The following is a 27,532-nucleotide window of genomic DNA, read 5'->3' on the forward strand; positions in this document are numbered from 1 at the left end:
AGCCCGATATTATCGGACATCCCTAATGGAAAGGATAATGCAAACAAGGGCACAAAACGAGGGCCAAAACAAAAGGTATAAAGTAGACTAAAAATGTACCATAGGAGCAATATAGAATATAATAATAATAATAATAATAATAACATATATGTAATATTGACATATTATATATACAGTAATATATACAATATTTATAACAAATCCCAATTACCATGTACAATATTACAGTATATGCAACAGCTGCAGCAAAAAAAAAAGAGTAGATCCAGCAGGAAATATACATTATAAACAAAGAGAGGTAGCTAACATAGAAGCGGTCTGGTAATAGACAAATGTCATTTATTGCTGTATGGCGAGTGATTATACAGCGAAATGAAGTACTATACGTCAAACATCATTTTTTTACTAAATCCAGCTCGACTCAGCAGCCTTTGACTTAACTTGCGTTCATAGCTGGTATAGTTCTTTACAATTGAGCACCGATAGGAAGCAGGATTTCCTTCTGTCTTTCTTTTCTGGAAACGGCACACATTTCATTTTCATGGACACTTGTTGTCACCCTCAGAAGCTTCCTCATCATCTTTGTGCAGTGGTGGCGTGAGGTCTCTTCCTGCCCTCCTCTCTTCTGCCGGGAAATTCCTAAGTCAAAGAGTCTCTGACGGACCATGTGACAGGATGATGGAGGAAGGAGAAGTCCAGGCCGCGTGCTGATGTCTCTCATTCATGAGCGGACTGTCGCTGAGAAGCATGTGGTCACCTGGCGTGCGTTCGGCCGCGCTGCTGTGCCTCCTGCGGGCCGTCGGCGTCGCCGCCGAGATCGGTACGTATGGCCCGGCCGGGCGTCATCCACCTCGCTTGGGTGTCAGCTTTGATGTGTGCCCTGCTCTGCTTCAGACGAAGGCTCCTTCCTGATCTTCAACCAGGACCACAACAAGTGCGTCAGGGTGATGCACGCCTCCTTCGTCACGCTGGCGGCCTGCGAGCCCCACGCCAAGGACCAGCAGTTTCGCTGGGCCTCCGAGGGCCGCCTGCTCAGCCTGTCCCTCAACCTGTGCCTGGGAGCCACCGAGGTCAAGGACTGGGTGAAGGTGCTGCTCTTCGAGTGTGACGAGAGCAGCAAGCTCCAGCGTTGGCAGTGCAAGAACGAGACGCTGTTCGGCCTCATGGACCAGGACCTACACTTCAACTGGGGCAACCGGAACGAGAGGAACATCATGATTTACAAGGGGTCCGGGGTCTGGAGCCGCTGGAGGATATACGGCGCCGACAAAGACCTTTGCTCCAAAGGCTATCAAGGTACAGGTGCTAGAAGTAGTGCTAGGAGCCTCCAATAAAGTGCCCAGTCATCAGTATCTTTTATTATTGCATACTTTTGTTTTATTCGTGTCTCCTCAGAGGTTTTCACAATAGGAGGCAATTCCTTCGGAGTCCCGTGTCTGTTTCCATTTAAGTACGGGGAGAATTGGTACTCCGAGTGCACCAAGGACGGACGCACCGACGGGCAGCTGTGGTGCGCCACAAAGACCAATTACAACAACGAGAAGAAGTGGGGCTTTTGTCCCAACAAAGGTAGCTTCCTGTGCACGGACTTGATCCAACGCAAACATGATCTACTGACCCAGCAGGCACAACTTGTTGAATTAGGTCCTGACGTTGAGCAACTCAAACCTAACGTTGGATCAACATGCTTTCTGACAATGTTTAATCAATGTTGGGTTCTGACATTGACTTAACCATTGAATTTTGGTCATTTTTCAACCGATATTCTACAACACAAATACAACGTTGAAACTACATGCTTTTTGACGACGTTTAATCAATGTTGGGTTCTGACGTTGATTTGACCATTGAATTTTGGTCATTTTCCAACCGATATTCTACAACACAAATAAAACGTTGAAACAACATGCTTTTTGACGACGTTTAATCAATGTTGGGTTCTGACGTTGATTTGACCATTGAATTTTGGTCATTTTCCAACCGATATTCTACAACACAAACAAAACGTTGAAACAGCATGCTTTTTGACGACGTTTAATCAATGTTGGGTTCTGACGTTGATTTGACCATTGAATTTTGGTCATTTTCCAACCGATATTCTACAACACAAATAAAACGTTGAAACAACATGCTTTTTGACAATGTTTAATCAATGTTGGGTTCTGACGTTGATTTGACCATTGAATTTTGGTCATTTCCCAACCAATATTCTACAACACAAACATAACGTTCAAAGAACATGCTTTTTGATGACGTTTAATCAATGTTGGGTTCTGACGTTGATTTGAACATTGATTTTTGGTCATTTCCCAACCGATATTCTACAACACAAATACAATGTTGAAACAACATGCTTTTTGACTAAGTTTAATCAATGTCGGGTTCTGACGTTGATTTGACCATTGATTTTGATAATTTTCCAACCGTTATTGTACAAAACAAATACAACGTTGATACATTATGCTTTTTGACGATGTTGTGTGGTTGATTTGACCATTGAATTTTGGTCATTTCCCAACCAATATTCTACAACACAAACATTACGTTGAAACAACGTTTAATCAATGTTGGTTTGTATTAGGAATGTCCAATAATGGCTTTTTGCCGATATCCAATATTCCGATATTGTTCAACTCTTAATTACCAATACCGATATCAACCGATACCGATATCAACCGATACCGCTATATATACAGTCGTGGAATTAACACATTATTATGCCTAATTTGGACAACCAGGTATGGTGAAGATAAGGTCCTTTTTTTTAAAATTAATACAATAAAATAAGATAAATAAATTAAAAACATTTTCTTGAATAAAAAAGAAAGCAAAACAATATAAAAACAGTTACATAGAAACTAGTAATTAATGAAAATGAGTAAAATTAACTGTTAAAGGTTAGTACTATTAGTGGACCAGCAGCACGCACAATCATGTGTGCTTACGGACTGTATCCCTGCAGACTGTATTGATATATATTGATATATAATGTAGGAACCAGAATATTAATAACAGAAAGAAACAACCCTCTTGTGTGAATGAGTGTAAATGGGGAGGGAGGTTTTTTGGGTTGGTGTACTAATTGTAAGTGTATCTTGTGTTTTGTTATGTTGATTTAATAAAAATTAAAACATAAATTAAAAAAAACAATACCGATAATAAAAAAAATGATACCGATAATTTCCGATATTACATTTTAAAGCATTTATAGGCCGATAATATAATATAATATTATCGGACATCTCTAGTTTGTATTGTTGATTTGACCATTTAATTTTGGTCAGTTTTCAACCGATATTCTACAACACAAATACAACGTTGAAACAACATGCTTTTTGACGACGTTTAATCAATGTTGGGTTCTGACGTTGATTTGACCATTGATTTTTGATAATTTTCCAACCGTTATTCTACAAAACAAATACAACGCTGATACATTATGCTTTTTGACGACGTTTAATCAATGTCGGGTTGTGTCGTTGATTGACCATTGAATTTTGGTCATTTCCCAACCAATATTCTACAACACAAATACAACGTTGAAACAACATGCTTTTTTACAACGTGTATTCAATGTCAGTTTATGACATTGATTTGACCATTGAAGACAAGTATCAGTTTATATGGACAAGCAGTTTAGTCGTGCAAAGCTGGACAGCCAGTTACCATCTAAATGTATTTATTTAATTCTGTCACATTTCACCCTCCGTAGAAGTGTTATGCCCATTCTGGAAGTATTGTGCCTTCAACAAACCGAGGGACTTGTTTCCATATCTATTTGCGCTGACATTGTTTTTTTTCTTTCCGTTTTTTAACGCAGTTTTATCAGGCTGGGACACGGACCCGGTCACAGGGGTCCAGTACCAGAGGAACGTTCTATCAGCGCTGACGTGGCATCAGGCCAGGAAGAGCTGCCAGCAGCAAGGAGCCGACCTCCTCAGCATCGTGGAGCTTCATGAGCAGGCGTACATCTCGGGACTGACCAGCACTTTGGGATCAGCACTGTGGATCGGACTCAACAGTTTGGACTACGATGCGGGCTGGCAGTGGAGCAACGGGAACCCCTTCCGATATTTGAACTGGGCACCAGGTCAGTCACGTCGCGTTCCATTAAAGATAATAATCAGAGTCTACACTTCAACATCCAACCTAAAAAATAAAAAACAGGGCTGCAGAATTTTATTTTGAAGAAATAAAAATGTTCACACTTTTTTATTGATGTAGAGCAATTTTTTTTTATTTTTAACGGACCACCATTATATTGTTATCAGTGACAGAGCGGGAAGGGGCTAGGAATACGTTTCTGGTGAAATTTCATGTGAAGCACCCTGTCATTCATTAATTATAAATTTTACACACGCTCATTCTCAAATTTTATTTTGAGCTAGCTCCTGTTACATTTTTTACGCTATTTTGTTGAAACATAAACTTTTTTTAATTTAAACTCAAATTAAATTGTATGCATGTTTGGTACTAAATAAATTTGTGGGAAACAAACTGTTCAATCATTATTATTTTTTTGTGCAAAATAGCGAATTAAATAAAAATGAAAACAAATTTTAGTAAAATTTTCATTTTTCATTTACATTTTTATTTAAAATCAGAAAATTAAAACATTCTATGCACAACTTTCTGACGCATCCGCGACCGGTATTCAATCCCAATAGAACTTAATCTAATATTCACAATTTGATTTCGGCTGGGGTAACACTACGATTCAGAATTGATTCCCATCTCAAACCAATTTCCACAATATATTATTTGGTATTTACATTCAAATAAAACCTTTTCAAAACAGGTTACTAGTTACAGAAGCTCCTTTTACGACGTATAAAAAATGTATTTAAAAAAATGTATTCTTAAAAACTAACTTTTTTTTTTTTTTTAATTCTTGTAAACTATGAATTAATAATCTGAATAAATAAGAATCTTATTTTTTCCAGCATTCCTACTGTCTACCAGCCTGCCACTAAGGCTGCACGCCATGGGGGACAATGTAGATGACTGGAGACATAATTCATTATATACTTATCAGTGACGGAGCAGGAATGGGAATAAATTGCGATAAAATTCTCATATGAAGTGCCCCGTCTTTCACTTATTCCCGCAAAAAGGGCTCTGTTGGGTCAAAGTGGGGTTTATTAACTGTTTTAAATACAATCTGGCAGGCATCTTGAGGAACATATAATGCAAACATTCACTTTTTTCAGTTCTTATTTCAGATCCAAAATGGATTTTTTTTCCATTTTAACGACTCTTTGTGTTGTTTATTTACATAATAAAGCAAAATACGAAAAGACACGATCATGCAAATTCTGCAAATTTAACTCGAGTCACTACTATCAAAAAACAATCAGTTATGAGGGGAGTCCTTTAAATATTAAATATACGATATGCATATAAGACCTAAAAAAAGATAGTTGACCCCCTGCTTATTTTGTACATTTGTACATATTTTTTAAGATAACTTTATTAAAACAGAGAGAGAACAGATTTTAAAAAATTGCTGTTTTGACTGTAAAGTGCATCTTAGTTGTTGTTTTACTTACCAAATTTGGAGGTGTTGAAATCGCCATGTAAAATGGCTTATGCTAGCCTTTGGCATATTGAAAGTAAGTTAGCATCAAGCTAGCGCATTTTCAAAAGTTGAGATTTGATGTGTTTTCGAGTGCTTCTTTCTTGCTATGTTTGCGTGGACAATTGTGACATTAGCTACAGGAGGTGCGGCTGAGTGCACTGAGTTGAGAACACTGTAGAAATAGCTGCCAATGCAAGTTACTAGACTTCAAAGCATGCAACACAGGGGTAGCCATGCTAATCAACAGAATACCTGCAATGAGCAAATCGGACCACAAGATTGTGCTGTATTCTCAAATAATCACTCAAATATACACTGCAACACACTGAAGACCCAACAGTACTCAATTATACTTTAAAATCTGCAATGTACTGAGACCGTAGTAAGTGAACCGCAAACAAAGTATAGCCTTTATTTATTTGTATTTTTTTTGCACAACTAAAGTTACCATGAAATAAATGAGTTGTCTTTATCTGAATGAACTTCATTGAAAAGTGTGGCAAACAAATAAATCCTTGCATTTTCTTAACAGGGAATCCCTCATCTGACCCGGGGATGAACTGCGCCACCTTGAATGCTGGCAAAGCCTCCAAATGGGAGACCAGCCCCTGCACCAAAAAGCTGGGCTACATTTGTCGCAAAGGGACCGCCACAAGTCTTCCCCCGCCGCCAAGTAAGATGACGCCATCATCATTTGTTTTCTTGATTGACTCTTGTTGAATGAAAAATGGATGATCTCTCCTTTTTAATAAGACTTTCTCACCGGATGGCACGACCCCTTACTAAAAGGGAACTGCACTTTTTTTGGGAATTTTATTTATAGTTCACAATCATTATAAAAGACATGACGATGGATGTTTTTTATTTTGTATTTTTTAGCATTCTAAATATTAAATAAATGTGAACGTTTTCTTCCAATTCAGCCTACAAAGCCCTTAAACATCTAAACACCTCCATTGAGGTTTTTATATATACAGTATATGATGTAATGTAGTAACAGGCACCTTTATAATAACCGTATTTTTCGGACTATAAGTCGAAGTTTTTTTCATAGTTTCCCGGGGGTGCGACTTATACTCAGCAGCGACTTATGTGTGAAATTATTAACACATTAGCGTAAAATATGAAATAATATTATTTAGCTCATTCACGTAAGAGACTAGACGTATAAGATTTCATGGGATTTAGCGATTAGGAGTGACAGATTGTTTGGTAAACGTATAGCATGTTCTATATGTTATAGTTATTTGAATGACTCTTACCATAATATGTTACGTTAACATACCAGGCACGTTCTCAGTTGGTTATTTATGCCTCATATAACGTACACTTATTCAGCTTGTTGTTCACTGTTCTTTATTTATTTTAAATTGCCTTTCAAATGTCTATTCTTGGTGTTGGGTTTTATCAAATACATTTCCCCAAAAAATGCGTCTTATATATGTTTTTTTTTTCTTCTTTATTATGCATTTTTTTCCGGGCGACTTATACTCCGGAGCGACTTATACTCCGAAAAATACGGAACAGTTAATATTTACGTATTTTGATAATTTTAAGCATACGCTGCAAATTACTTTTTTTTTCTTCATCACTGATTATTACTCACTGCAGACTTCATGATAGCCAACAAATATAATAAAACATCACTTACTGTGCAATGTCTGCTGTCATTAGGATGCCGACTGCTAGAATGTTGTGAGGGAGCGATGGGAACACGTGTCGCCATTTTCTGGTTCTAAATGGCTGTAAAAGTGTACCAACTTGTCGGAATACCTACTTAGACGTCTCATGTCCAGGTGAGATGTATGATTTATGATCTATATTAAATTTACAGGGATCAAGGAAGCAGCAGACTACTCGATGATGTAAACAGGCACACACGGTAGTGATCACGGCGGCGCTATAAACAGTTTGTCTGTGTTAGCGCTTATAATAACAATACCACTAATACTAGGTTAATATTCAAGTCACAAAATGTAAATAGAGTATTGTTGGTGGTTTTTGAACGGTTAAATATTTGCTTTTATGGCTGAAATAGTGGAGTGAACTTTTATTTACTTTAATATTTATAATGCATTTAAAAAAAAAAAACATCCGTCATGACTTTCATAATTATTGAACGATTCCAGGAATATTGCAGTTCCACTTTAAATTTGGGTCAAAAGTCTGAATCTGCACTTTTTTTTAATGAACTCTGTCAAACGTTCACAATCATTATGAAAGACATGACGGATGGAATTATTTTTAATGCATTCTACTAAAAGTAAATACAAGTCAGGCAGTCAATGAGAGCTCCTCTATTTCGCCCACAAAATCCAATAATTAACCATTCAAAAAGCTCCAACAATAATCTGTTTACATTTTGTGACTTGAATATTAACCAAGTATTAGTGATATTGTTATTATAAGCGCTAATGCAGACCAACTATTAATAGCGGCGCCGTGATCCCTACTGTGTTTCCCTATGTTTACATCATAGAGTAGACTGCTGCTTCCTCGCTTCCTTGCTGCCTGTAAGTTTATTCTAGATCAGGGGTGGGCAATTAATTTTCACCGGGGGCCGCATAAGCAACCCGAGCACTGCTGGAGGGCCACACGACAATATTTCAATTAAATTTTGCTCAATATTATTTTTGATATACCGTAAGATGAATAATAATGATGATAATAATAATAATAATAATAATTAATAATAATAATAATAATTTAATTTAACCTAACTTAACTTTATACAAAAGCAGATTGCTTTTGATGTTCACTTTATCCTGCATTATCCAACATTTTTCCCCATCAGATTTGGACAACCATCTGTTGTTAAAAATAGTTTTTAATCATATTTATTTTATATTGTTTTTTATATTGGTTTTATATGTAATTGTTTTTTCTTTTTATTCAGTCATTGGTGGAGCTAAGGATAATATTTGAATATTGTTTTTAATATTGTTGTGCAGCACTTTGGAAACATTTTGTTGTTTAAATGTGTTATATAAATAAAGTGGATTAGATTGTCACACCTGCCAGCTTGTCCCATTTCAGTCCTAACATGTCCCAACACGCATTTACCTCTGTGAACAAGTCATTACCTGTGGTTGTCTCTTTAATTGACTGCATGGTTGCCAGCTACTCCGTGATTTGAAAGTCTGCAGTTATCCCACGTAAGAAGAAGAGCAGCTGGAGGTGTCACGTACATCAGAGCTCTCATCCAAAGTTAGCGAAAAACAGTCCATGCGGGCATACAGCGCAACAAAGTCCAATAAGCACTCCTTAATAAACTCTCCGTCAGAAAACGCCTTCCTTTTTCTGGCGCTTTTGTGAGAAATGACGAAACTTGTCCTGACGGCTGCATCTCTGGGGGTGTGAAATATGGCACAAAGTCCTTGTTGGGTTTGCAGTTTTACCATCAACGCATCAGCCTCCCTTGCGCGCGCTTCATCAGACACATTCCGGTATTTTCCCTCGTGTTTCTTCGTGTAGTGGCGATTAAAATGATATTCTTTAAACACAGCAAGCTGTGTACCACAAATTAAGCACACGGCTTTACCATTAATTTATGTAAAGAAATACTTGCCAGTCCAAAACACGCCATTCCTCATCAACTTTTCTCTTTTTAGCGTCTCATCACTTGTCTCTATGCACCTTCACTCACAGGTTCCCCCCGGACATACGGCATAAATAACACATTTCAAAATAAAAGCAGCACAGTTGTATTGCGCGCAAGACATGTTTTTTAAACTTTATTTTGTAATTTGTTATTGCGCCGTTCAATTCACTCACAATCGCACACGCGCATACGTCCACACGGAAGTAATACAAATAACGCTTTTCAAAACAAAAGCAGCACCGTTGTATTGCACACTCGACATATATACTTTTTGAAATTTATTTTGTAATTTATGATTGGCCTCACGCGGGCCGGACAGGGATGCGCAAAGGGCCGGATGCGGCCCGCGGGCCGTACAATGCCCAGGTCTGTTCTAGATCATAAATCATGCCTCTCACCTGGACAGAAAAAGTCTGAGTGGGTATCCCGACAAGTTAGTACACTTTGACAGCCATTTAGGACCTACATCTGGCGAGGACGACACCCCCACGCCTTTTTTTCTTGATTCTTCATCTAAATGGGAATATACTGTATGAACATCCTAGCAGCCTACATCCTAATGACAGCAGTAGGGGTGTAACGGTACACAAAAATTTCGGTTCGGTACGTACCTCAGTTTAGAGGTCACGGTTCGGTTCATTTTCGGTACAGTAAGAAAACAACAAAATATACATTTTTGGTTATTTATTAACCAAATTTGTAAACAATGGCTTTATCTTTTTAACATTGGGAACACTATAATAATTCTGACCACGTTAATCAACATTAAACTGCCTCAAGTTGTTGCTCAGATTAAATAAAATGACAAAACTTTTCTTCTACATATAAAAAGTGCAACATTAAACAGTTTTAAGTCAACTCATCATGCTTAATTTATTACAGCATTTGGGAAGCCTGTAGTTGATTTTTATTATGTAAATGTTATATTTTTATCAACATGTGATAGCAGGGACCCTGCCATTCAAAACTAGGCTGCTCCATTACTAATGATTAATGTAACTATAGCTGAAAAAAATAGTACAATAGCAATAGGAGAGACTATTCATCCCTAAACACCATGGAGTTCATGTAAGCTTTATGATGCAGTTACATTATTATATCAACTATCATAGACAGAAACTCTTCATTTAACGTAATGTCATTTTTTGCTGCTTCAACACAGCTCAGTCAACACAGAAAAAGGTAAAGTGAAATAACAGACAGACATGGCTTTGCTGTCCGTAACACACACACACACACACACCGCAAAATGAGCTAACGTTACGCTAAAAGCGAGTTAGCCTTCACCTCAAGCCAGGACTGCGAGCGAGCTGAGCTGCAGTTTATATTTCTAGAAGGTCAACGGGCTCATAGTGATGTTACTAGTAGTTGACTGGAAGGTGTTTATTATCATTTGGGGAGAGTCCGCTGCCTGATGCTTACCTGCTAAACGCTAAGCACTGACTACATGCGCTCTGAATACGCACTGCTGATTGGCTGTTACCGCTCTGAATACGCACTGCTGATTGGCTGTTACTGCTCTGTGTGTAACCAATCAGATGGTTGTGTGGTTGGGACAATGCTGGGTGCTGTGTACTGACAGAGACAGGCAGAAGGAAGCGGAGCAGCTTGTTAAGACTTTAGCTTAGCTTAATATGTTCGTGTGGAAACTCGTTCGGTACACCTCCGAACCGAACCGAACCCCCCGTACCGTACCGAAACGGTTCAATACAAATACACGTACCGTTACACCCCTACACAGCAGACATTTACAGTAAGTGATGTTTTATTGTGTTTGTTGGCTCTCATAAAGCCTGCAGTTAGTAATAATGGGTGATGAAGAAAAAAAAAAGCGAAAGTTGTGATGCGTTTTTTAAATGAATGCACCGCGTATGCTTAAATTTATCAAAATATGCTAAAAATGTGTTTGTTACTACATTACATAAATACTGATAGTATGTATATAAAACCGGCAGCACGGTGGTAGAGGGATTAGTGCGTCTGCTTCACAATACGAAGGTCCTGGGTTCGATCTTGCGCTCGGGATATTTCTATGTGGAGTTTGCATGTTCTCCCCGTGACTGCGTGGGTTCCCTCCGGGTACTCCGGTTTCTTCCCACCTCCAAAGACATGCACCTGGGGATAGGTTGATTGACAACACTATATTGGCCCGAGTGTGTGAATGTGAGTGTGAATGTTGTCTGTCTATCTGTGTTGGCCCTGCGATGAGGTGGTGACTTGTCCGGGGTCTACCCCGCCTTCCGCCCGAATGCAGCTGAGATAGGCTCCAGCGACCCCCCGCAACCCCAAAAAGGGATAAGCGGTAGAAAATGGATGGATGGATGGATGTATATAAAACCCTAATGGAGGTGTTTGGATGTTTTTTTAAGGGCTTTGTAGGCGGAATTGCGCGGCTCGTATAGGCTCCATTGTTAGCAAACTTTTGAAACCTATTGATTGAATATTTATAATGCAAAATAAAATAACATCCATCGTCAGGTCTTTGATATTGATTGTGAACCATAGGCAAAAGAAGTGCAGTTCCCCTTTAAGTTCGTCATGAGGTTGTTTTGTTATACCTACCATTGTTCTCTGTTTGAGTAATTTAATTTCTGACAATCCACACTACAAAATGATAGTTATGTGCCATGATTCGTGCTGATATCAGTATCAGCCAATACCCAAGGCTTCATAGTCCAAAAGTTGTAACGTAACACCCCTGGCGTCAAGTAGCATCTTCTGGTTTTAGTCAAGCAGCCCAGCTTCTGCCCCAATCACTGGGTTCCTTATGGCGGGAACTGTTACTTCCTGGAGAGGAGTAAAAAAATGTGGAAGGACGCTTTGACTGCCTGCCGCAAAGAAGGAGGAGACTTGGCTAGCATTCACAACATCCAAGAGCAGAGCTTCATCATCGCTCAGTCTGGATACGGTAAGGCACACGATCATCGTGGTGGAAAAGAAAATCACTACAATCCTTTCTCGTGTTCAAACTCCAGTGGCGACAGATGTGCTGTGGATTGGTTTGAACGACCGGACCAACCAGATGCTGTTCGAATGGTCCGACCTCTCCCAAGTCACCTTCACCCAGTGGCTGGCAGACAAGCCCTCCCACGCCACCAACGTCCAGGAGGACTGCGTCCTCATCAGAGGAAAGGTTGGTATGGGACCACGAACCGAAAGGGAGGTTTCGACAGTCACATGATTGATCATCGGTTGCGCAGGATGGGCGGTGGGCTGACCACTTTTGCGAGAAAGCGTACGGATACATTTGCAAGAAGAAGGCCTCCTCCAAACTGGCTGAAGGCACCCACGAGGAAACCAACCCAGGGTGCAAGCTGGTGAGTGATGCCATCCAATCCAGTCCACTTTATTTACACTGCAAAAACTGAAATCTAAGTAAGATTGAATATCTCAAATAAGAGTGATATTTGCTTATTTTCTGTCTGATAAGATAATTATTCTCACGAAGCAGGTTTTATGTTAGAGTGTTTTACTTATTTTAAGTTTTTTGGTCCTAAATGATCTCAGCTTGTTGCTGAGATTTGATGACCTATATTGAGTAAAACATGCTTGAAACTAGAATATCAACTATTGCAAAGCTGTGTCATCAACACTCAAGTATAAAACTGCTTTTTGAAAGTAATAATTTCTTATTTCAAGCATGAACAATTGTGTCTCATAATTAAAACAGATGACAGCCAAATGGACTTTGCTGTTTCATTTTCAAAGAAACAAAAGAAAATACGTACTCATATAGTAGTACAGTTGGCACAGTACAGTAAACTGACAGTTAATATTTAAACATTTAACATGTGACATTTTAAACAATTTTCAACAGAAATAGTTCATGCACATTCAGATAAGTTATTCAAAATTACAATACTTTTTTTTTTATTGTGTATATAAATATATATACTCCTCGCGCACTAATTGACTGAAAGAGCACGCACTTGGCGCGATGATGTCATGTTATCGATGGGAAGATGCATTTTTAGACAATATGATTTGCCTGAGCGGCTAGTAGACCCAGAGAGCAACAAGCGGTTGCCTTGTTGCCTTTCCATAAAGAACAATTAATTAGTTTGCTGGTTTCAATAAATGTAATGCCGAGCGCATATCATTATGTCAAGATAATGGCACTAGCATTTACTTATGTTGAAAAATATTCTTAAATTATTACTAGGAGAGTCAGTAATATAAAACATTTAACTAAAAAAAGAATAAATACATCAGAGAAAATGAAATACACTAAAATGACGCGACTCTCATGCTGGTTTAAAAGCCAAAGAGTAAAAATATGTTTTAAGACGTGATTTAAAAGTCATTAAAGAGGGAGCCGTCCCAATAGCAAGAGGGATATTGTTCCAAAGTTTTGGAGCCACAGCAGAAAATGCACGATCACCTCTGGATTTTAAACTGGTTTTTGGGACGACAAGAAGAAACTGATCAGCTGACCTCAGAGACCTTGTGGGGGTGTACATTTTTATAAGGTCTGACTTATATTGTGGCGCTAATCCGTTAAGAGATTTAAAAACAAACACTATTTTAATATGAACTGGGAGCCAGTGAAGGAATGCTAAAATGGGGGTAATGTGCTCATGTTTTTTAGTGCCAGTTAAAAGGCGAGCGATTGAGCGTTTGAGGCCTGGTTCATTCAAACGTAGAGGGAGTTGCAGTAGTCCAAACGTGATGAAATAAAAGCAAAGTTGTTAAAAGATAAAACAAATTTTTTTTTTTGCTAAAAGTCTTAGGTGATAAAAACCAGATCGTACAACAGAGTTAATCTGTTGCTCCAATTTAAAATCATTGTCGAACTTAAAGGCTTACTGAAATGAGATTTTCTTATTTAAACGGGGATAGCAGGTCCATTCTATGTGTCATACTTGATCATTTTGCGATATTGCCATATTTTTGCTGAAAGGATTTAGTAGAGAGCATTGACGATAAAGTTCGCAACTTTTGTTCGCTGATAAAAAAGCCTTGCCTGTACCGGAAGTAGCGTGACGTCACAGGTTGTGGAGCTCCTCACATCTGCACATTGTTTACAATCATGGCCACAAGCAGCGAGAGCGATCCGGACCGAGAAAGCGACGATTTCCCCATTAATTTGAGCGAGGATGAAAGATTCGTGGATGAGGAAAGTGAGAGTGAAGGATTAGAGGGCAGTGGAAGCGATTCAGATAGGGAAGATGCTGTGAGTGGCGGGTGGGACCTGATATTCAGCTGGGAATGACTAAAACAGTAAATAAACACAAGACATATATATACTCTATTAGCCGCAACACAACCAGGCTTATATTTAATATGCCACAAATTAATCCTGCATAACAAACACCTCACGCCTCCCGTCCATATAACCCGCCAATACAACTCAAACACCCGCACAACACACTCAATCCCACAGCCCAAAGTACCGTTCACCTCCGCAAAGTTCATACAGCACATATATTTCCCCAAAGTCCCGTACGTGACATGCACATAGCGGCACGCACGTACGGGCAAGCGATCAAATGTTTGGAAGCCGCAGCTGCATACTCACGGTAGCGCGTATGCAACTCAAAGTCCTCCTGGTAAGAGTCTCTGTTGTCCCAGTTCTCCACAGGCCAATGGTAAAGCTTGACTGTCATCGTTCGGGAATGTAAACAATGAAACACCGGCTACGTGTTTGTGTTGCTGCAGCCGGCCGCTAATACACCGCTTCCCACCTACAGCTTTCTTCTTTGCTATCTCCGTTGTTCATTAAACAAATTGCAAAAGATTCACCAACACAGATGTGCAGAATACTGTGGAATTTTGCGATGAAAACAGACGACTTAATAGCTGGCCACAATGGTGTCCCAAAATGTCCGCTACAATCCGTGACGTCACGCGCAAACGTCATCATACCGAGACGTTTTCAGCAGGATATTTCGCGGGAAATTTAAAATTGAACTTTACTAATCTAACCCGGCCGTATTGGCATGTGTTGCAATGTTAAGATTTCATCATTGATATATAAACTATCAGACTGCGTGGTCGGTAGTAGTGGGTTTCAGTAGGCCTTTAAAACCAAGATTTGTGACTGTGGGATTTAAATAAGGCATCAGGGGGTCCAGGCCACTGGGGGGAGCATTCTGTTTTACTTTTGAGTCAAATAAAATTATTTCTGTCTTGTTCTCATTTAAGTTTAGAAAGTTTACCATGCTCTTATGTCCTCAAGACAGTTTAAAAGTGATTGTAAACGTGTGTCACTTTTCTTTTTTAAAGGGACATAGATTTGCGTATCATCCGCATAAAGATGATATGATGTATTATATATTTTTTAAATGTGTTTAATGGGCAGGATGTACACTGAAAACAGGATTGGTCCTAGGATTGAACCCTGAGGGACACCACAGGACAAGGGAGCATAGGCCCAAGCCGAATCATCAATTTGGATTTTAAAAGTTCTGTTTGTCAGATATGTCCAAGTCATCTCAGCAGAATCCACAAAACCTCAAAGTGAATGACTTCTTTTGGTTTGCACCCGTCTACAGGGCGCCGTGAGGTACGGGTCGTATTGCTACACTATTGGAGCTGAGAAGAAAACATTTGATGACGCCAAGCAAGCGTGCTCGCAGCATGGAGGCAACCTTGTTGACGTGGCAGACAGGTAGCTTTTCCTCAAACTGTGGGCCTTTCGTCATGTTATGAAAATAACTAACTTTTCTTTTCTGTTGGCACCAGTTTTTGTGTGTTTGGCATCCCTATAAGTACCTGAAATTGAAATTCAAACCATGGAGGTGTTTGGGGATGTATTTTTAAAACAATTTTGCCTTGTTCCAAACAACTGAGAAACTCGCTTTAGTCCAATAGGAAATATACAGAAGGATTCACCCAAAACTACCGTATTTTCCGGACCATAGGGCGCTTAGATTATAAGGCGCTCTGCTGATGAATTGTCTATTTTTTATCTTGTTTCATATATAAGGCGCACCGGATTATAGGGCGCATTAAAGGAGTCGTCATATTATTTGTTTTTCTAAATGGAAAACACTTTTTTGTGGTCTACATAACATGTAATGGTGGTTCTTTGGTCAAAATGTTGCATAGATTGTTTTACAGATCATCTTCAAGCCGCTTTTTGACTGTCGCTTCAAGATGCGCTGTTTTGTGGGCGGTCTTATTTACGTGGCTCACCTTCGGCAGCGTCTTCCCCCCGTCATCTTTGTTGTAGCGGTGTAGCGTGCAAGGACGGGAGTGGAAGAAATGTCAAACAATGGCGCTAACTGTTTTAATGACATTCAGACTTTACTTAAATCAATAACGGAGCAGCATCTCCTCATCCGGAAACAACAACACCGGAAATGGGTCCCCTGAAAAACCGTCCGACCGGAACTCTCTAATAACTCTCAGAATGTTTTAGCGCTTTCATGGTGAGTTTACTGACAGATATAAGTAAGAACTTTACACTAATTTGTATTAGAAATGGCAACAGCGGAGGATGAATGTCCCACAACAAGAAGATAGAGAAAAAGAAGAAGCTTATCGACTACGGCATCGGCACGGACTACAAAGGCTCAATTTTGCAGGATTTATGCAGATCCCAAATACAGATCAGCAGGTCCCAGAAGGGAAGAAAAGTTGCTTTTGCATAATATTGCGAAACAAAACGGCAGATAATATCTTACCTTATACACACACCATAATAATACTCGTATGTTGAAGCGCAGTACAATCCATCAAGCGGTGCGGCTTCGTAGCTTACCAAAGTTGTACTAAAACATTTTGATGGATTTTATGAGCGCCGTCTGCAATGTTCTATATTTTCAATGGAACATGTAAAATGTTGGTGTTGTTTTTGAGTCACATTGCCATCATAGTACAGTCTACAGTATCTCTTATGTTTGACTGCCATCTACTGGTCACAATTATCATTTCACCATGTACCAAATAAAATTGCTTCGAGGTCAGTAAGCAAAACCAGAATTATTCCGTACATTAGGCGCACTGGGTTATAAGGCGCACTGTCGAGTTTTGAGAAAAAAAAAAAGATATTAAGTGCGCCTTATAGTCCGGAAAATACGGTACATTTAACTGCGGAGATAAGTTCTACAATTTATGGCAACGGTGGATAGGTTTGCGCCGATACGTCCAATAATTGTAGATATAGGCGTACCTCGCCATATCACGTTCAAATGTTGCAGCTTCACTACATTGCTATTTTTTTATTTAAAAAATTAAAGCATATTCTACATATTTTTGGCATAAATTTGGTGTTAACGGAAGTCTTATGTACTTATACAATGCATCCGGAAAGTATTCAAAATGCTTCCCTTTTTTCACATTTTGTTATGTTAAAGCACAAAATGAAATCAATTTTGTCCTCAAAATGTGAAAAGGTTTTTTAAAATGTATTAAACATGAAAAAAATCAAAAAATCACACGTTCATAAGTAAACACAGCCTTTGTTGATGCACCTTTGGCAGCAATTACAGCCTCAAGTATTTTTGAATACGATGCCACAAGGTTGGCACACCTATCTTTGGGCAGTTTGGCCCATTCCTCTTTGCAGCACCTCTCAAGCTCTATCAGGTTGGATGGGAAGCGTTGGTTTTCATCCAGGATGTCTCTGTACATTGTTGCATTCATCTTAGTCTAGTCAGGGAGGTGACCAAGAACCTGACGGTCACTTTGTCAGAGCTACAGCATTCTTCTGTGGATAGAGGAGAACCTTCCAGAAGGACAACCATCTCTGCAGCAATCCACCAATCAGGCCTGTATGGTAGAGTGGTCAGACGGAAGCGGTTTCTTTGTTAAAAGTTTGCCGACATGCACTTGAAAGACTCTCAGACCATGAGAAACTAAATTCTCTGGTCTGATGAGACAAAGATTAAACTCTTCGGCATGAATGCCAAGCATCATATTTGGAGAAAACCAGGCACCGCTCATCACCAGGCCAATACCATCCCTACAGTGAAGCATGGTGGTGCAGCATCATGCTGTGGGGATGGTTTTCAGCTGCAGGAACTGGGAGACTAGTCATGATAGAGGGAAAGATGAATGCAACAATGTACAGAAACATCCTGGATGAAAACCAATGCTTCTCATCCAACCTGATGGAGTTTGGGAGGTGCTGCAAAGAGGAATGGGCCAAACTGCCCAAAAATAAGCCAAGCTAATTTAGACTTGAGGCTGTAATTGCGGCCAAAAAATGTATCAACAAAGTATTGAGTAAAGGCAGCAAATACTTATGAACATTAGATTTTTTTGTTTTGTTTTTTAGTTTGAATAAAATGTATTTTAAAAACAAATCCCATTGTCATTGTGGGGTATTGTTTGTATATTGTTGAGGACAAACATGCATTTATTCCATTTTGGAATAAGGCAGTAATGACAACACGTTGAAAAAGTGAAGTGCTGTGAATACATTCCGGATGTACTCTACAGTGCAGTATTATTTTTAGTAATGTGAAAATATTTGATACATCAATAATAATCTTACCTAAATTTGTTTACCACAGCCAGGCCTGGAACCAATTAGCCGTGATAAACAAGGCACAAATGTATACGACAATTTGTTGTTAGCATGTAGCATCCTCTTAACTATTGATACAAGCAAGAAGCAAGTAGGACACTGGCATATGTAGTTAAAGGCAAGTTTTAGCATACATTTGATGCACATTTGTATGTGTTTTGTATTACATTCCACAGTGTTTCTTCTGCACTGCGCCATATAACTGTTAATTGACCAATGTAATGATATGTTAGCAATGAGCAATTAGCTTAACCAGAGGACATTTAGATGAGATCTAAACAGGCTACTTATATTGCGATATCCTTGCATCAATGTACATAGTCGTTTCAAATAGGGAGACAGGCATTATAATAACAAGTAGCCTGTATATATTTGATTCGATTTTTAGATGTTTTTTAATTAAGGATCCCCATTAGCTGGTTGCCACAACAACCCACTAGTCTTCCTGGGGTCCACAAACTCAATACAATTACAAGTAAAAGCATATAATTATAACTACACAATACAGAAAAAAATAAAAGCATCAATAAGAAAACCAGCAAACAATTTACAGTCACAGAATAATAATTACCATATAAATAAAACTACACTATATAAAACCAAACAAAATCATCAACAAGCAAACTAATTTAAAGACTCAGATAAAATATTACTTTCTTTTTAAAAACCTGTTTACTTTCAATGCCGGTGAGAATTCGAGGCAGGTTATAAAAGTAAAAGATTTCCAAGGACGAGGGAGTACAAAAGAGAAAGCTAAAACCTTACCTTTGAGATGCTTTCATTTCCTCGTTTCTGACGTTCTGCAGGTCAGACTCTGGCTCGTACATGTGCACTTGAATGATGAAATCTTCCGCTGTTTCCATTTCTGATAAAAAGTAGTGTATAGTTCTACAAAACCCAAAACCAGTGAAGTTGGCACGTTGTGTAAATGGTAAATAAAAACAGAATACAATGATTTGCAAATCCTTTTCAACTTATATTCAATTGAATAGATTGCAAAGACAAGATATTTAATGTTCCAAATGAGAAACAACATTTTTTTTTTAACTTAAAATTTAATGGCAGCAACACATTGCAAAAAAGTTGGCACAATTGCATTTTTACCACTGTGTTACATGGCCTTTCCTTTTAAAAACACTCAGTAAACGTTTGGGAACTGAGGAGACCAACTTTCAAAGCTTTTCAGGTGGAATTCTTTCCCATTCTTGCTTGATGTACAGCTTAAGTTGTTCAACAGTCCGGGGGTCTCTGTTGTGGTATTTTAGGCTTCATATTGCGCCACACATTTTCAATGGGAGACAGATCTGGACTACAGGCAGGCCAGTCTAGTACCCGCACTCTTTTACTATGAGGTCACGCTGTTGTAACATGTGGCTTGGCATTGTCTTGCTGAAATAAGCAGGGGCGTCCATGATAACGTTGCTTGGATGGCAACATATGTTGCTCCAAAACCTTTATGTACCATTCAGCATTAATGGCGCCTTCACAGATGTGTAAGTTACCCATGCCTTGGGCACTAATACACCCCCATACCATCACAGATGCTGGCTTTGCGCCTATAACAATCCGGATGGTTCTTTTCCTCTTTGTTCCAGAGGACACGACGTCCACAGTTTCCAAAAACAATTTGAAATGTGGACTTGTCAGACCACAGAACACTTTTACACTTTGCATCAGTCCACCTTAGATGAGCTCGGGCCCAGCGAAGCCGGCGGCGTTTCTGGGTGTTGTTGATAAATGGCTTTCGCTTTGCATAGTAGAGTTTTAACTTGCACTTACAGATGTAGCAACGAACTGTAGTTACTTACAGTGGTTTTCTGAAGGGTTCCTTAGCCCATGTGGTGATGTCCTTTACACACTGATGTCGCTTTTTGATGCAGTACCGCCTGAGGGATCGAAGGTCATCACTTACGTGCAGTGATTTCTCCAGATTCTCTGAACCCTTTGATGATATTACAGAGCGTAGATGGTGAAATCCCTAAATTCCTGGCAATACCTCGTTGAGAAATGTTGTTCTTAAACTGTTCGACAATTTGCTCACGCATTTGTTCTCAAAGTGGTGACCCTCGCCCCATCCTTGTTTGTGAATGACTGAGCATTTCATGGAAACTGCTTTTATACCCAATCATGGCACCCACCTGTTCCCAATTAACCTGTTCACCTGTGGGATGTTCCAAATAAGTGTTTGATGAGCATTCCTCAACTTTCTCAGTCATTTTTGCCACTTGTGCCAGCTTTTTTGAAACATGTTGTAGGCATCAAATTCCAAATGAGCTAATATTTGCAAAAAATAACAGTTTTCCAGTTGGAACGTTAAGTATCTTGTATTTGCAGTCTATTCAATTGAATATAAGTTGTAAAGGATTTGCAAATCATTGTATTCTGCTTTTATTTACGATTTACACAGCGTGCCAACTTCACTGGTTTTGGGTTTTGTATTTAAAATTTAGGTTTAGATTCAACATTTAGATAAAATATTTAGAGTCAACAGTAGCAAAATCTGAGAAAAGTGAGCTAAATCTGAGAAAAATGAGAAAGGTATGTTAAATCTGCTAGAAAAGTGTGACCGAACCTTTACATTCGGCAAACATAAGCAGGCAGCGAGGCTTGGAATAGGTAAATAAGGCCGCCCACAAAACGTCTTGTTTTATTGAGAGAGCCTAACAGTCGCTTGCAAAATAAAGTTTATGCAAAATTTGGACCCATCATTACATTTTTTTACTGTGTCTACTTGTTCAAGTGGACAACTCATTTACACAAGCCACAATTTTAAGCTAGACCTGGGTTTCCCCCCATGCAGGTACGAGAATGCCTTCTTGACCAGTTTGGTGGGCTTGCGACCAGAAAAGTACTTCTGGACGGGATTTTCCAAAAGAGACAACAAGCACGTATTCACGTGGACCACCAGGAGAAAAACCACATTCACTCATTTTAATGTGGGCATGCCAGGTGGGTACAATTGTATCGGCACACCCCTAATTGTTATAAGCATCGACAGTAAGGCATGAAGTTTCTCGTCTCAAAAAAAAAAAAAAAAGACCGAAAACTAGGATGTGTTGCCATGACAACGGGAATGTTTGCTGGCCTGTGGGAGGTGGTCGGCTGCAGCAGCAAGGAGAAGTACATCTGCAAGAAGCCAGCAGAGGGAGTGCAGGTGACCACAGTCCCGCCCACCACTCCGGCCCTGAGCTGTGCATCGGGGTGGACGCCTGTGGTCAACAGAAACGTCTGCTTCAAAGTAGGAGTGCATTATTCACACATCAGACTCCGCATCCTCGGAACTGTTACATTTTGACTCCTCGCGCAGCTTTACAAAAAGAAAAAGGAGCTGAAGAAGACTTGGCAGGAGGCTCGCGACTTCTGCCGGGCGATCGACAGTGACCTGATGAGCATCCACAGCGCACTAGACCTGACCAATGCACAGTAAGTCCACAGCAATGCTACATCCACCTAGCCCAGGCTTTGGCCACATGCGGCCCATTAAGATTTTCAATCCGGCCCGCTGGACGTTTTACATAATTTTTTTTAGACCTTTAACATCAAAACTGTAGCCGCCATTATGATGTGCAGTGCTGTTTTTAAAAGACTGTAAGTCTTGAACTATTGAAAGTATTCCAAATGGTTGAAATCCTTTGGGTGTTATACGAGTTATTACGGTCACAGCAGCTCAGACCAGGAACAAAGCAGAGTGGGCGGGGTTTGTTTCCAGAGCAGCCAGCCCCAAACGCATGTGTCAGGAACAAATGCGGAAGCAAATTTTTACAACAAATTTCTGCATAAAAGTGATAATATATCATATTTTAGGTGTTTATTACCCTTTGCATTCATATTTTGCTGTGTTACACTGCAAAAAGTCAGTGTTCAAAAGCAAGAAAAAAATATACAAAAATGAGGGGTATTTTATTTGAACTAAGCAAAATTATCTGCCAATAGAACAAGAAAATTTGGCTTGTCAAGACTTTCCAAAACAAGTAAAACTAGCTAACCTCAATGAACCCAAAAATACCTTAAAATAAGTATATTCTCACTAATAACAACTGTACTACTATATGAGTACGTATTTTCTATTGTTTCATTGAAAATAAAAGTCCATTTGGCTGTCATCTGTTTTAATTATGAGACACAATTGTGTCAGTCATGATTTTTTTTTTTTACATGCTTGAAATAAGAAATTATTTCTTTAAAAAAGTAGTTTTATACTTGTGAGTGTTGATGACACAGCTTTGCAACAGTTGATATTCTAGTTTCAAGCATGTTTTACTCAATATAGGTCATCAAATCTCAGCAACAAGCTGCAATATCTTACTGAGATCATTTAAAACACTTAAAACAAGTAAAACACTCTAACATAAAATCTGCTTAGTGAGAAGAATGATCTTATCCGACAGAAAATAAGCAAATATCACCCTTATTTGAGATGTTTAATCTTAGATTTCAGTTTTTGCAATGTACATTTTTGTTGTTTTGCTTGATTGTAAAAGATGTCTATGAAGGAGCTGGTCCAAAGTAAAAGAGGATCGAGGTTCATATGTTGTTAATATTCAGTGTTTTATTGTTCATAGTTTATTTTGTAAATCCCCCTTTCTTTATTTTATTGTACATTTTGGGTGTCCCGTTCAGTAAAAAAAAAAAAACGGAAGATTCCATTCCGTTTTTTTTAAGTGGCCTGTCATAACTTTTTTTAGAATTCTATCGGACATTGTGACTTTTGGTATTAGTGTGCCTGAAAAAAGGGGACCCAAACACATACTGTAGAGCAGATTTTTACAGCTAAAGGTGTGTATACACTACCGTTCAAAAGTTTGGGGTCACCCAAACAATTATGTGGAATAGCCTTCATTTCTAAGAACAAGAATAGACTGTCGAGTTTCAGATGAAAGTTCTCTTTTTCTGGCCATTTTGAGCGTTTAATTGACCCCACAAATGTGATGTTCCAGAAACTCAATCTGCTCAAAGGAAGGTCAGTTTTGTAGCTTCTGTAACGAGCTAAACTGTTTTCAGATGTGTGAACATGATTGCACAAGGGTTTTCTAAACATCAATTAGCCTTCTGAGCCAATGAGCAAACACATTGTACCATTAGAACACTGGAGTGATAGTTGCTGGAAATGGGCCTCTATACACCTATGTAGATATTGCACCAAAAACCAGACATTTGCAGCTAGAATAGTCATTTACCACATTAGCAATGTATAGAGCAGACCTGGGCATTCTGCGGCCCGCGGGCCGCATCCGGCCCTTTGTACGTCCCTGTCCGGCCCACGTGAGGCCAATCATAAATTACAAAATAAATTTAAAAAAGTATCTATCTCGAGTGTGCAATACAACGGTGCTGCTTTTGTTTTGAAAAGCATTATTTGTATGACTTCCGTGTGGACGTATGCTCGTGCGCGCAGCGACAATCACAAGTTACAAAATAAATGTAAAAAAACATCTATGTCGTGCGTGCAATACAACTGTGCTGCTTTTATTTTGAAAAGTGTTATTTATGGGCGGTCCGCCCGGTTATCCCCGAGACGCTAAAAAAAGAAAAGGTGATGAAGAATGGCGTGTTTTCATCAAGACATGGACTGCCAAGTAAAGGTAAAGCCGTGTGGATGGATGGATGTTGCTGTGTTTAAAGAATATAGTGTAACGACCTGCTGAAGTTGTTGTCTTCTTGAGTTGCGTAAATGAGGAGTGAGGATATGTGCGTGTGGAAGGAACGAGATAAGTTGAGCTGTGTTACTATAGGTTGCTCAATAAAAGTTTAAAAAGAGCGTCAGACTTGGTGTGCACTTCTTCTGGATGCTACAATTGGTGGCAGAAGTAAAACTTTGCGCATACTGCACAGCTTAATTGTGTGCGCAGCCTGCTACGTCATCGAGAGGTACGTGCCACGTGAGGAGCTCGCCGCAGAGAGAGAGAGAGAGAGAGAGAGAGAGAGAGAGAGAGAGAGAGAGAGAGAGAGAGAGAGAAAGGAAGGAGAGAGGCATTGTCTACAGAGAGAGAGAGAGAGAGAGAGAGAGAGGAAGGAGAGAGGCAGTGTCTACAGAGAGAGAGAGAGAGAGAGAAAGAGAGAAAGGAAGGAAAGAGGCAGTGTCTACAGGTGCAGCGCACGCTGCTAGGCATGGGGGAATTCCGCCCTCAATGAAGACTCCCAGGTTTGATGGCAAGGCGAACTGGGAGGCATTTCATCCCACTTCTGACATCAATTGTAGAGTCCAGAAGAAGTGCACACCAAGTCTGACGCTCTTTTTAAACTTTTATTGAGCAAGCTATACTAACACAGCTCAACTTATCTCGTTCTTTCCACACACACAGCTATCCTCACTCCTCATTTCCGCAACAGCAACGCTTCCTCCTTCTTCGCCAATCACCTTACAGGCGTGCTACGTTCACAACAAAGAGGATGCAGGATGAAGTGACAGAAATAGAATTTTTGCATGGTATTATACATCAGGAAGTGTTGTGTAAGAAAGTGTTAAAAATAAAACCATCAAAAGTCATCTGCTTTTGTATAAAGATAAGTTAGGTTAAATGAAAATATTATAATTTTTTATCTTACGGTATATCAAAAATAATTTAAGCAAAATTTAATTGAAATATTGTCGGTGTGGCCCTCCAGCAGTGCTCGGGTTGCTCATGCGGCCCCCGGTAAAAATTAATTGCCCACCCCTGGTATAGAGTGTATTTCTTTAAAGTTAAGACTAGCTTAAAGTTATCTTCATTGAAAAGTACAGTGCTTTTCCTTCAAAAATAAGGACATTTCAATGTGACCCCAAACTTTTCAACGGTAGTGTATAATTTATACACACATACACATTGGCCCCCCCAGACACATTTTTTCTCTCTATGTGGCCCCCGAGTGAAGATATTTGCCCAGCTCTGGCATAGCCTGAAATCACGCTAACCAATGTTTTGTGCCGTGTGGCCAAGGTTTCATTCTTCAGACGCAGCCTGGATCGGCCTCAGCTCTCTCGGTACCAATGAAGGTTTCATCTGGACTGATGAATCCCCGGTGAGTACCGGTGTGTTTTCCCCTGTGTTTGGCTCAAATATCACCTACACACTAAAAAAAAATGCTGGGTTATTTTGATAACCCACACTGCAAAAAGTCAGTGTTCAAAAACAAGAAAAAAAAAATACAAAAATCAGTGGTATTTTATTTGAACTAAGCAAAATTATCTGCCAATAGAACAAGAAAATTCGGCTTGTCAAGACTTTCCAAAACAAGTAAAATTAGCTAACCTCAATGAACCCCAAAATACCTTAAAATAAGTATGTTCTCACTAATAAGTGCACTTTTCTTGGTAGAAAAAAAAGAGACCTTTTTGCTCAATATGTTGAAAAATATAAGAAAATAAATGCTAGTGCCATTATCTTGACAAAATGAAATGCGCTCGGCATCATGATTTATTTTTTTTCATGCTTGAGGTAAGAAATTATTACTTTAAAAAAGTAGTTTTATACTTGTGAGTGTTAATGACACAGCTTTGCATCAGTTGATATTCTAGTTCCAAGCATGTTTTACTCAATATAGGTCATCAAATCTCAGCAACAAGCTGTAATATCTTACTGAGATCATTTAGGACCAAAACCCTTAAAATAAGTAAAACACTCTAACATAAAATCTGCTTAGTGAGAAGAATTATCTTATCAGACAGAAAATAAGCAAATATCACCCTTATTTGAGATATTTAATCTTACTTAGATTTCAGTTTTTGCAGTGCAATTCATGAGTTGCAAGTGCTGGGTTACATTTCGGAGTTATTTTTATGAGGAGCAATCCATTTTTTGGGTTATAAGGGTATTATCTTAACTCAATTTCTGGGTTTTCAAAATAATGAACCATTTTTGGGTTGTTTTTCAATGAGTAACGCATTTTTGGGTAAAAGGATTTTTTTATTATTATTAGCACGTTACTTTTTTCTTGAAATGAATTTTATCATGGATTAATCTCATTAACATATTTTACATTTAGAAATCTTATGTACATGAACATATTTGAGCATGCTGTAAAGCACTACTATGACCATACACGGCAATTATTGTGAAAAAATGACACATATATTTTGCCTTTGAGTATATTTTAATGGAATAAAAATAATTTCGATCAGTAGTTTGGAAGGAGTAGGACAAACCAGCAGTAAAATTTCTAATTTTTAACCAACTAGGAGCGCTAAATTGCGCAACCCAACGGTTGGGTTGGGAATAACCCAACATTATAGTGAGCATAACTCAGCTTTTGTGTTAGATAAATTAAACCCAACAGTTGGGTTATGAATCAACCAACATTCAGTTAGCATAACTCAACTTTTGGGTTAAATAAATTAAACCCAATAGTTGGGTTATGAATCAACCAACATTGAGTTAGCATAACTCAACTTTTGGGTTAAATAATTCAACGCAAAAATTGGGTTGAAAAAATTAACCCCAAAAAATGGGTTAAAATAGGGTTAATATTTTAACCCAACATTTTTAGTGTGTTGTTAACCAAACTCTCGCATAGTACGGCTATGAGAACTGGGGCTATGGGGAGCCAAACAACTACAACGACAACGAACACTGTGCAGAGGTGCAGTTCTACTACGGGCGCCACTGGAACGACCGCCACTGCGAAGTGTACAACGACTGGCTCTGCCAGATTCGAAAAGGTAACGCGCCCACCGGCCATTTTGCAGCTGCGGCCAACATGCGCAATCCATGGTCTCACCTGTTGTTGCATTTGCAGGTGTGACTCCCAAAGCCGAGCCCGTCATAAGCGCGCCAAGTAGGTTCTATTTAGTTATTGATGAGTCCACATTTCCTAACCTGAAGGATGTTTTGGTAAACGTCGTTCAGCTGGGAAATTAGTCGGTGCCTGCAGGATTTCTCCGCGTCAAACTTTTGACAGTTCA

The 27,532-nt window shown here is 39.1% G+C and overlaps 1 protein-coding gene across 1 annotated transcript in view; it reads left to right on the forward strand.

Moving 5' to 3' along the window:
• The first annotated feature begins 458 nt into the window (after positions 1 to 458).
• mrc1a (mannose receptor, C type 1a) overlaps positions 459 to 27,532 on the forward strand; it is a 52,722-nt gene continuing 25,648 nt past the window's right edge. Inside the window, exons 1-15 of the mRNA XM_062021590.1 lie at positions 459 to 820; positions 895 to 1,296; positions 1,396 to 1,569; positions 3,821 to 4,090; positions 6,111 to 6,251; positions 11,908 to 12,087; positions 12,155 to 12,312; positions 12,380 to 12,496; positions 15,674 to 15,789; positions 21,455 to 21,603; positions 21,693 to 21,892; positions 21,962 to 22,077; positions 25,572 to 25,653; positions 27,145 to 27,289; positions 27,367 to 27,405. Coding sequence (XP_061877574.1) covers positions 724 to 820; positions 895 to 1,296; positions 1,396 to 1,569; positions 3,821 to 4,090; positions 6,111 to 6,251; positions 11,908 to 12,087; positions 12,155 to 12,312; positions 12,380 to 12,496; positions 15,674 to 15,789; positions 21,455 to 21,603; positions 21,693 to 21,892; positions 21,962 to 22,077; positions 25,572 to 25,653; positions 27,145 to 27,289; positions 27,367 to 27,405 — 2,386 coding nt within the window. The 5' untranslated portion in view covers positions 459 to 723. The remainder of the gene's footprint in view (positions 821 to 894; positions 1,297 to 1,395; positions 1,570 to 3,820; positions 4,091 to 6,110; positions 6,252 to 11,907; positions 12,088 to 12,154; positions 12,313 to 12,379; positions 12,497 to 15,673; positions 15,790 to 21,454; positions 21,604 to 21,692; positions 21,893 to 21,961; positions 22,078 to 25,571; positions 25,654 to 27,144; positions 27,290 to 27,366; positions 27,406 to 27,532) is intronic.

This window comes from Entelurus aequoreus, linkage group LG15 (assembly GCF_033978785.1).
Source record: "Entelurus aequoreus isolate RoL-2023_Sb linkage group LG15, RoL_Eaeq_v1.1, whole genome shotgun sequence".
NCBI classification, from domain to species: Eukaryota; Metazoa; Chordata; class Actinopteri; order Syngnathiformes; family Syngnathidae; genus Entelurus; species Entelurus aequoreus.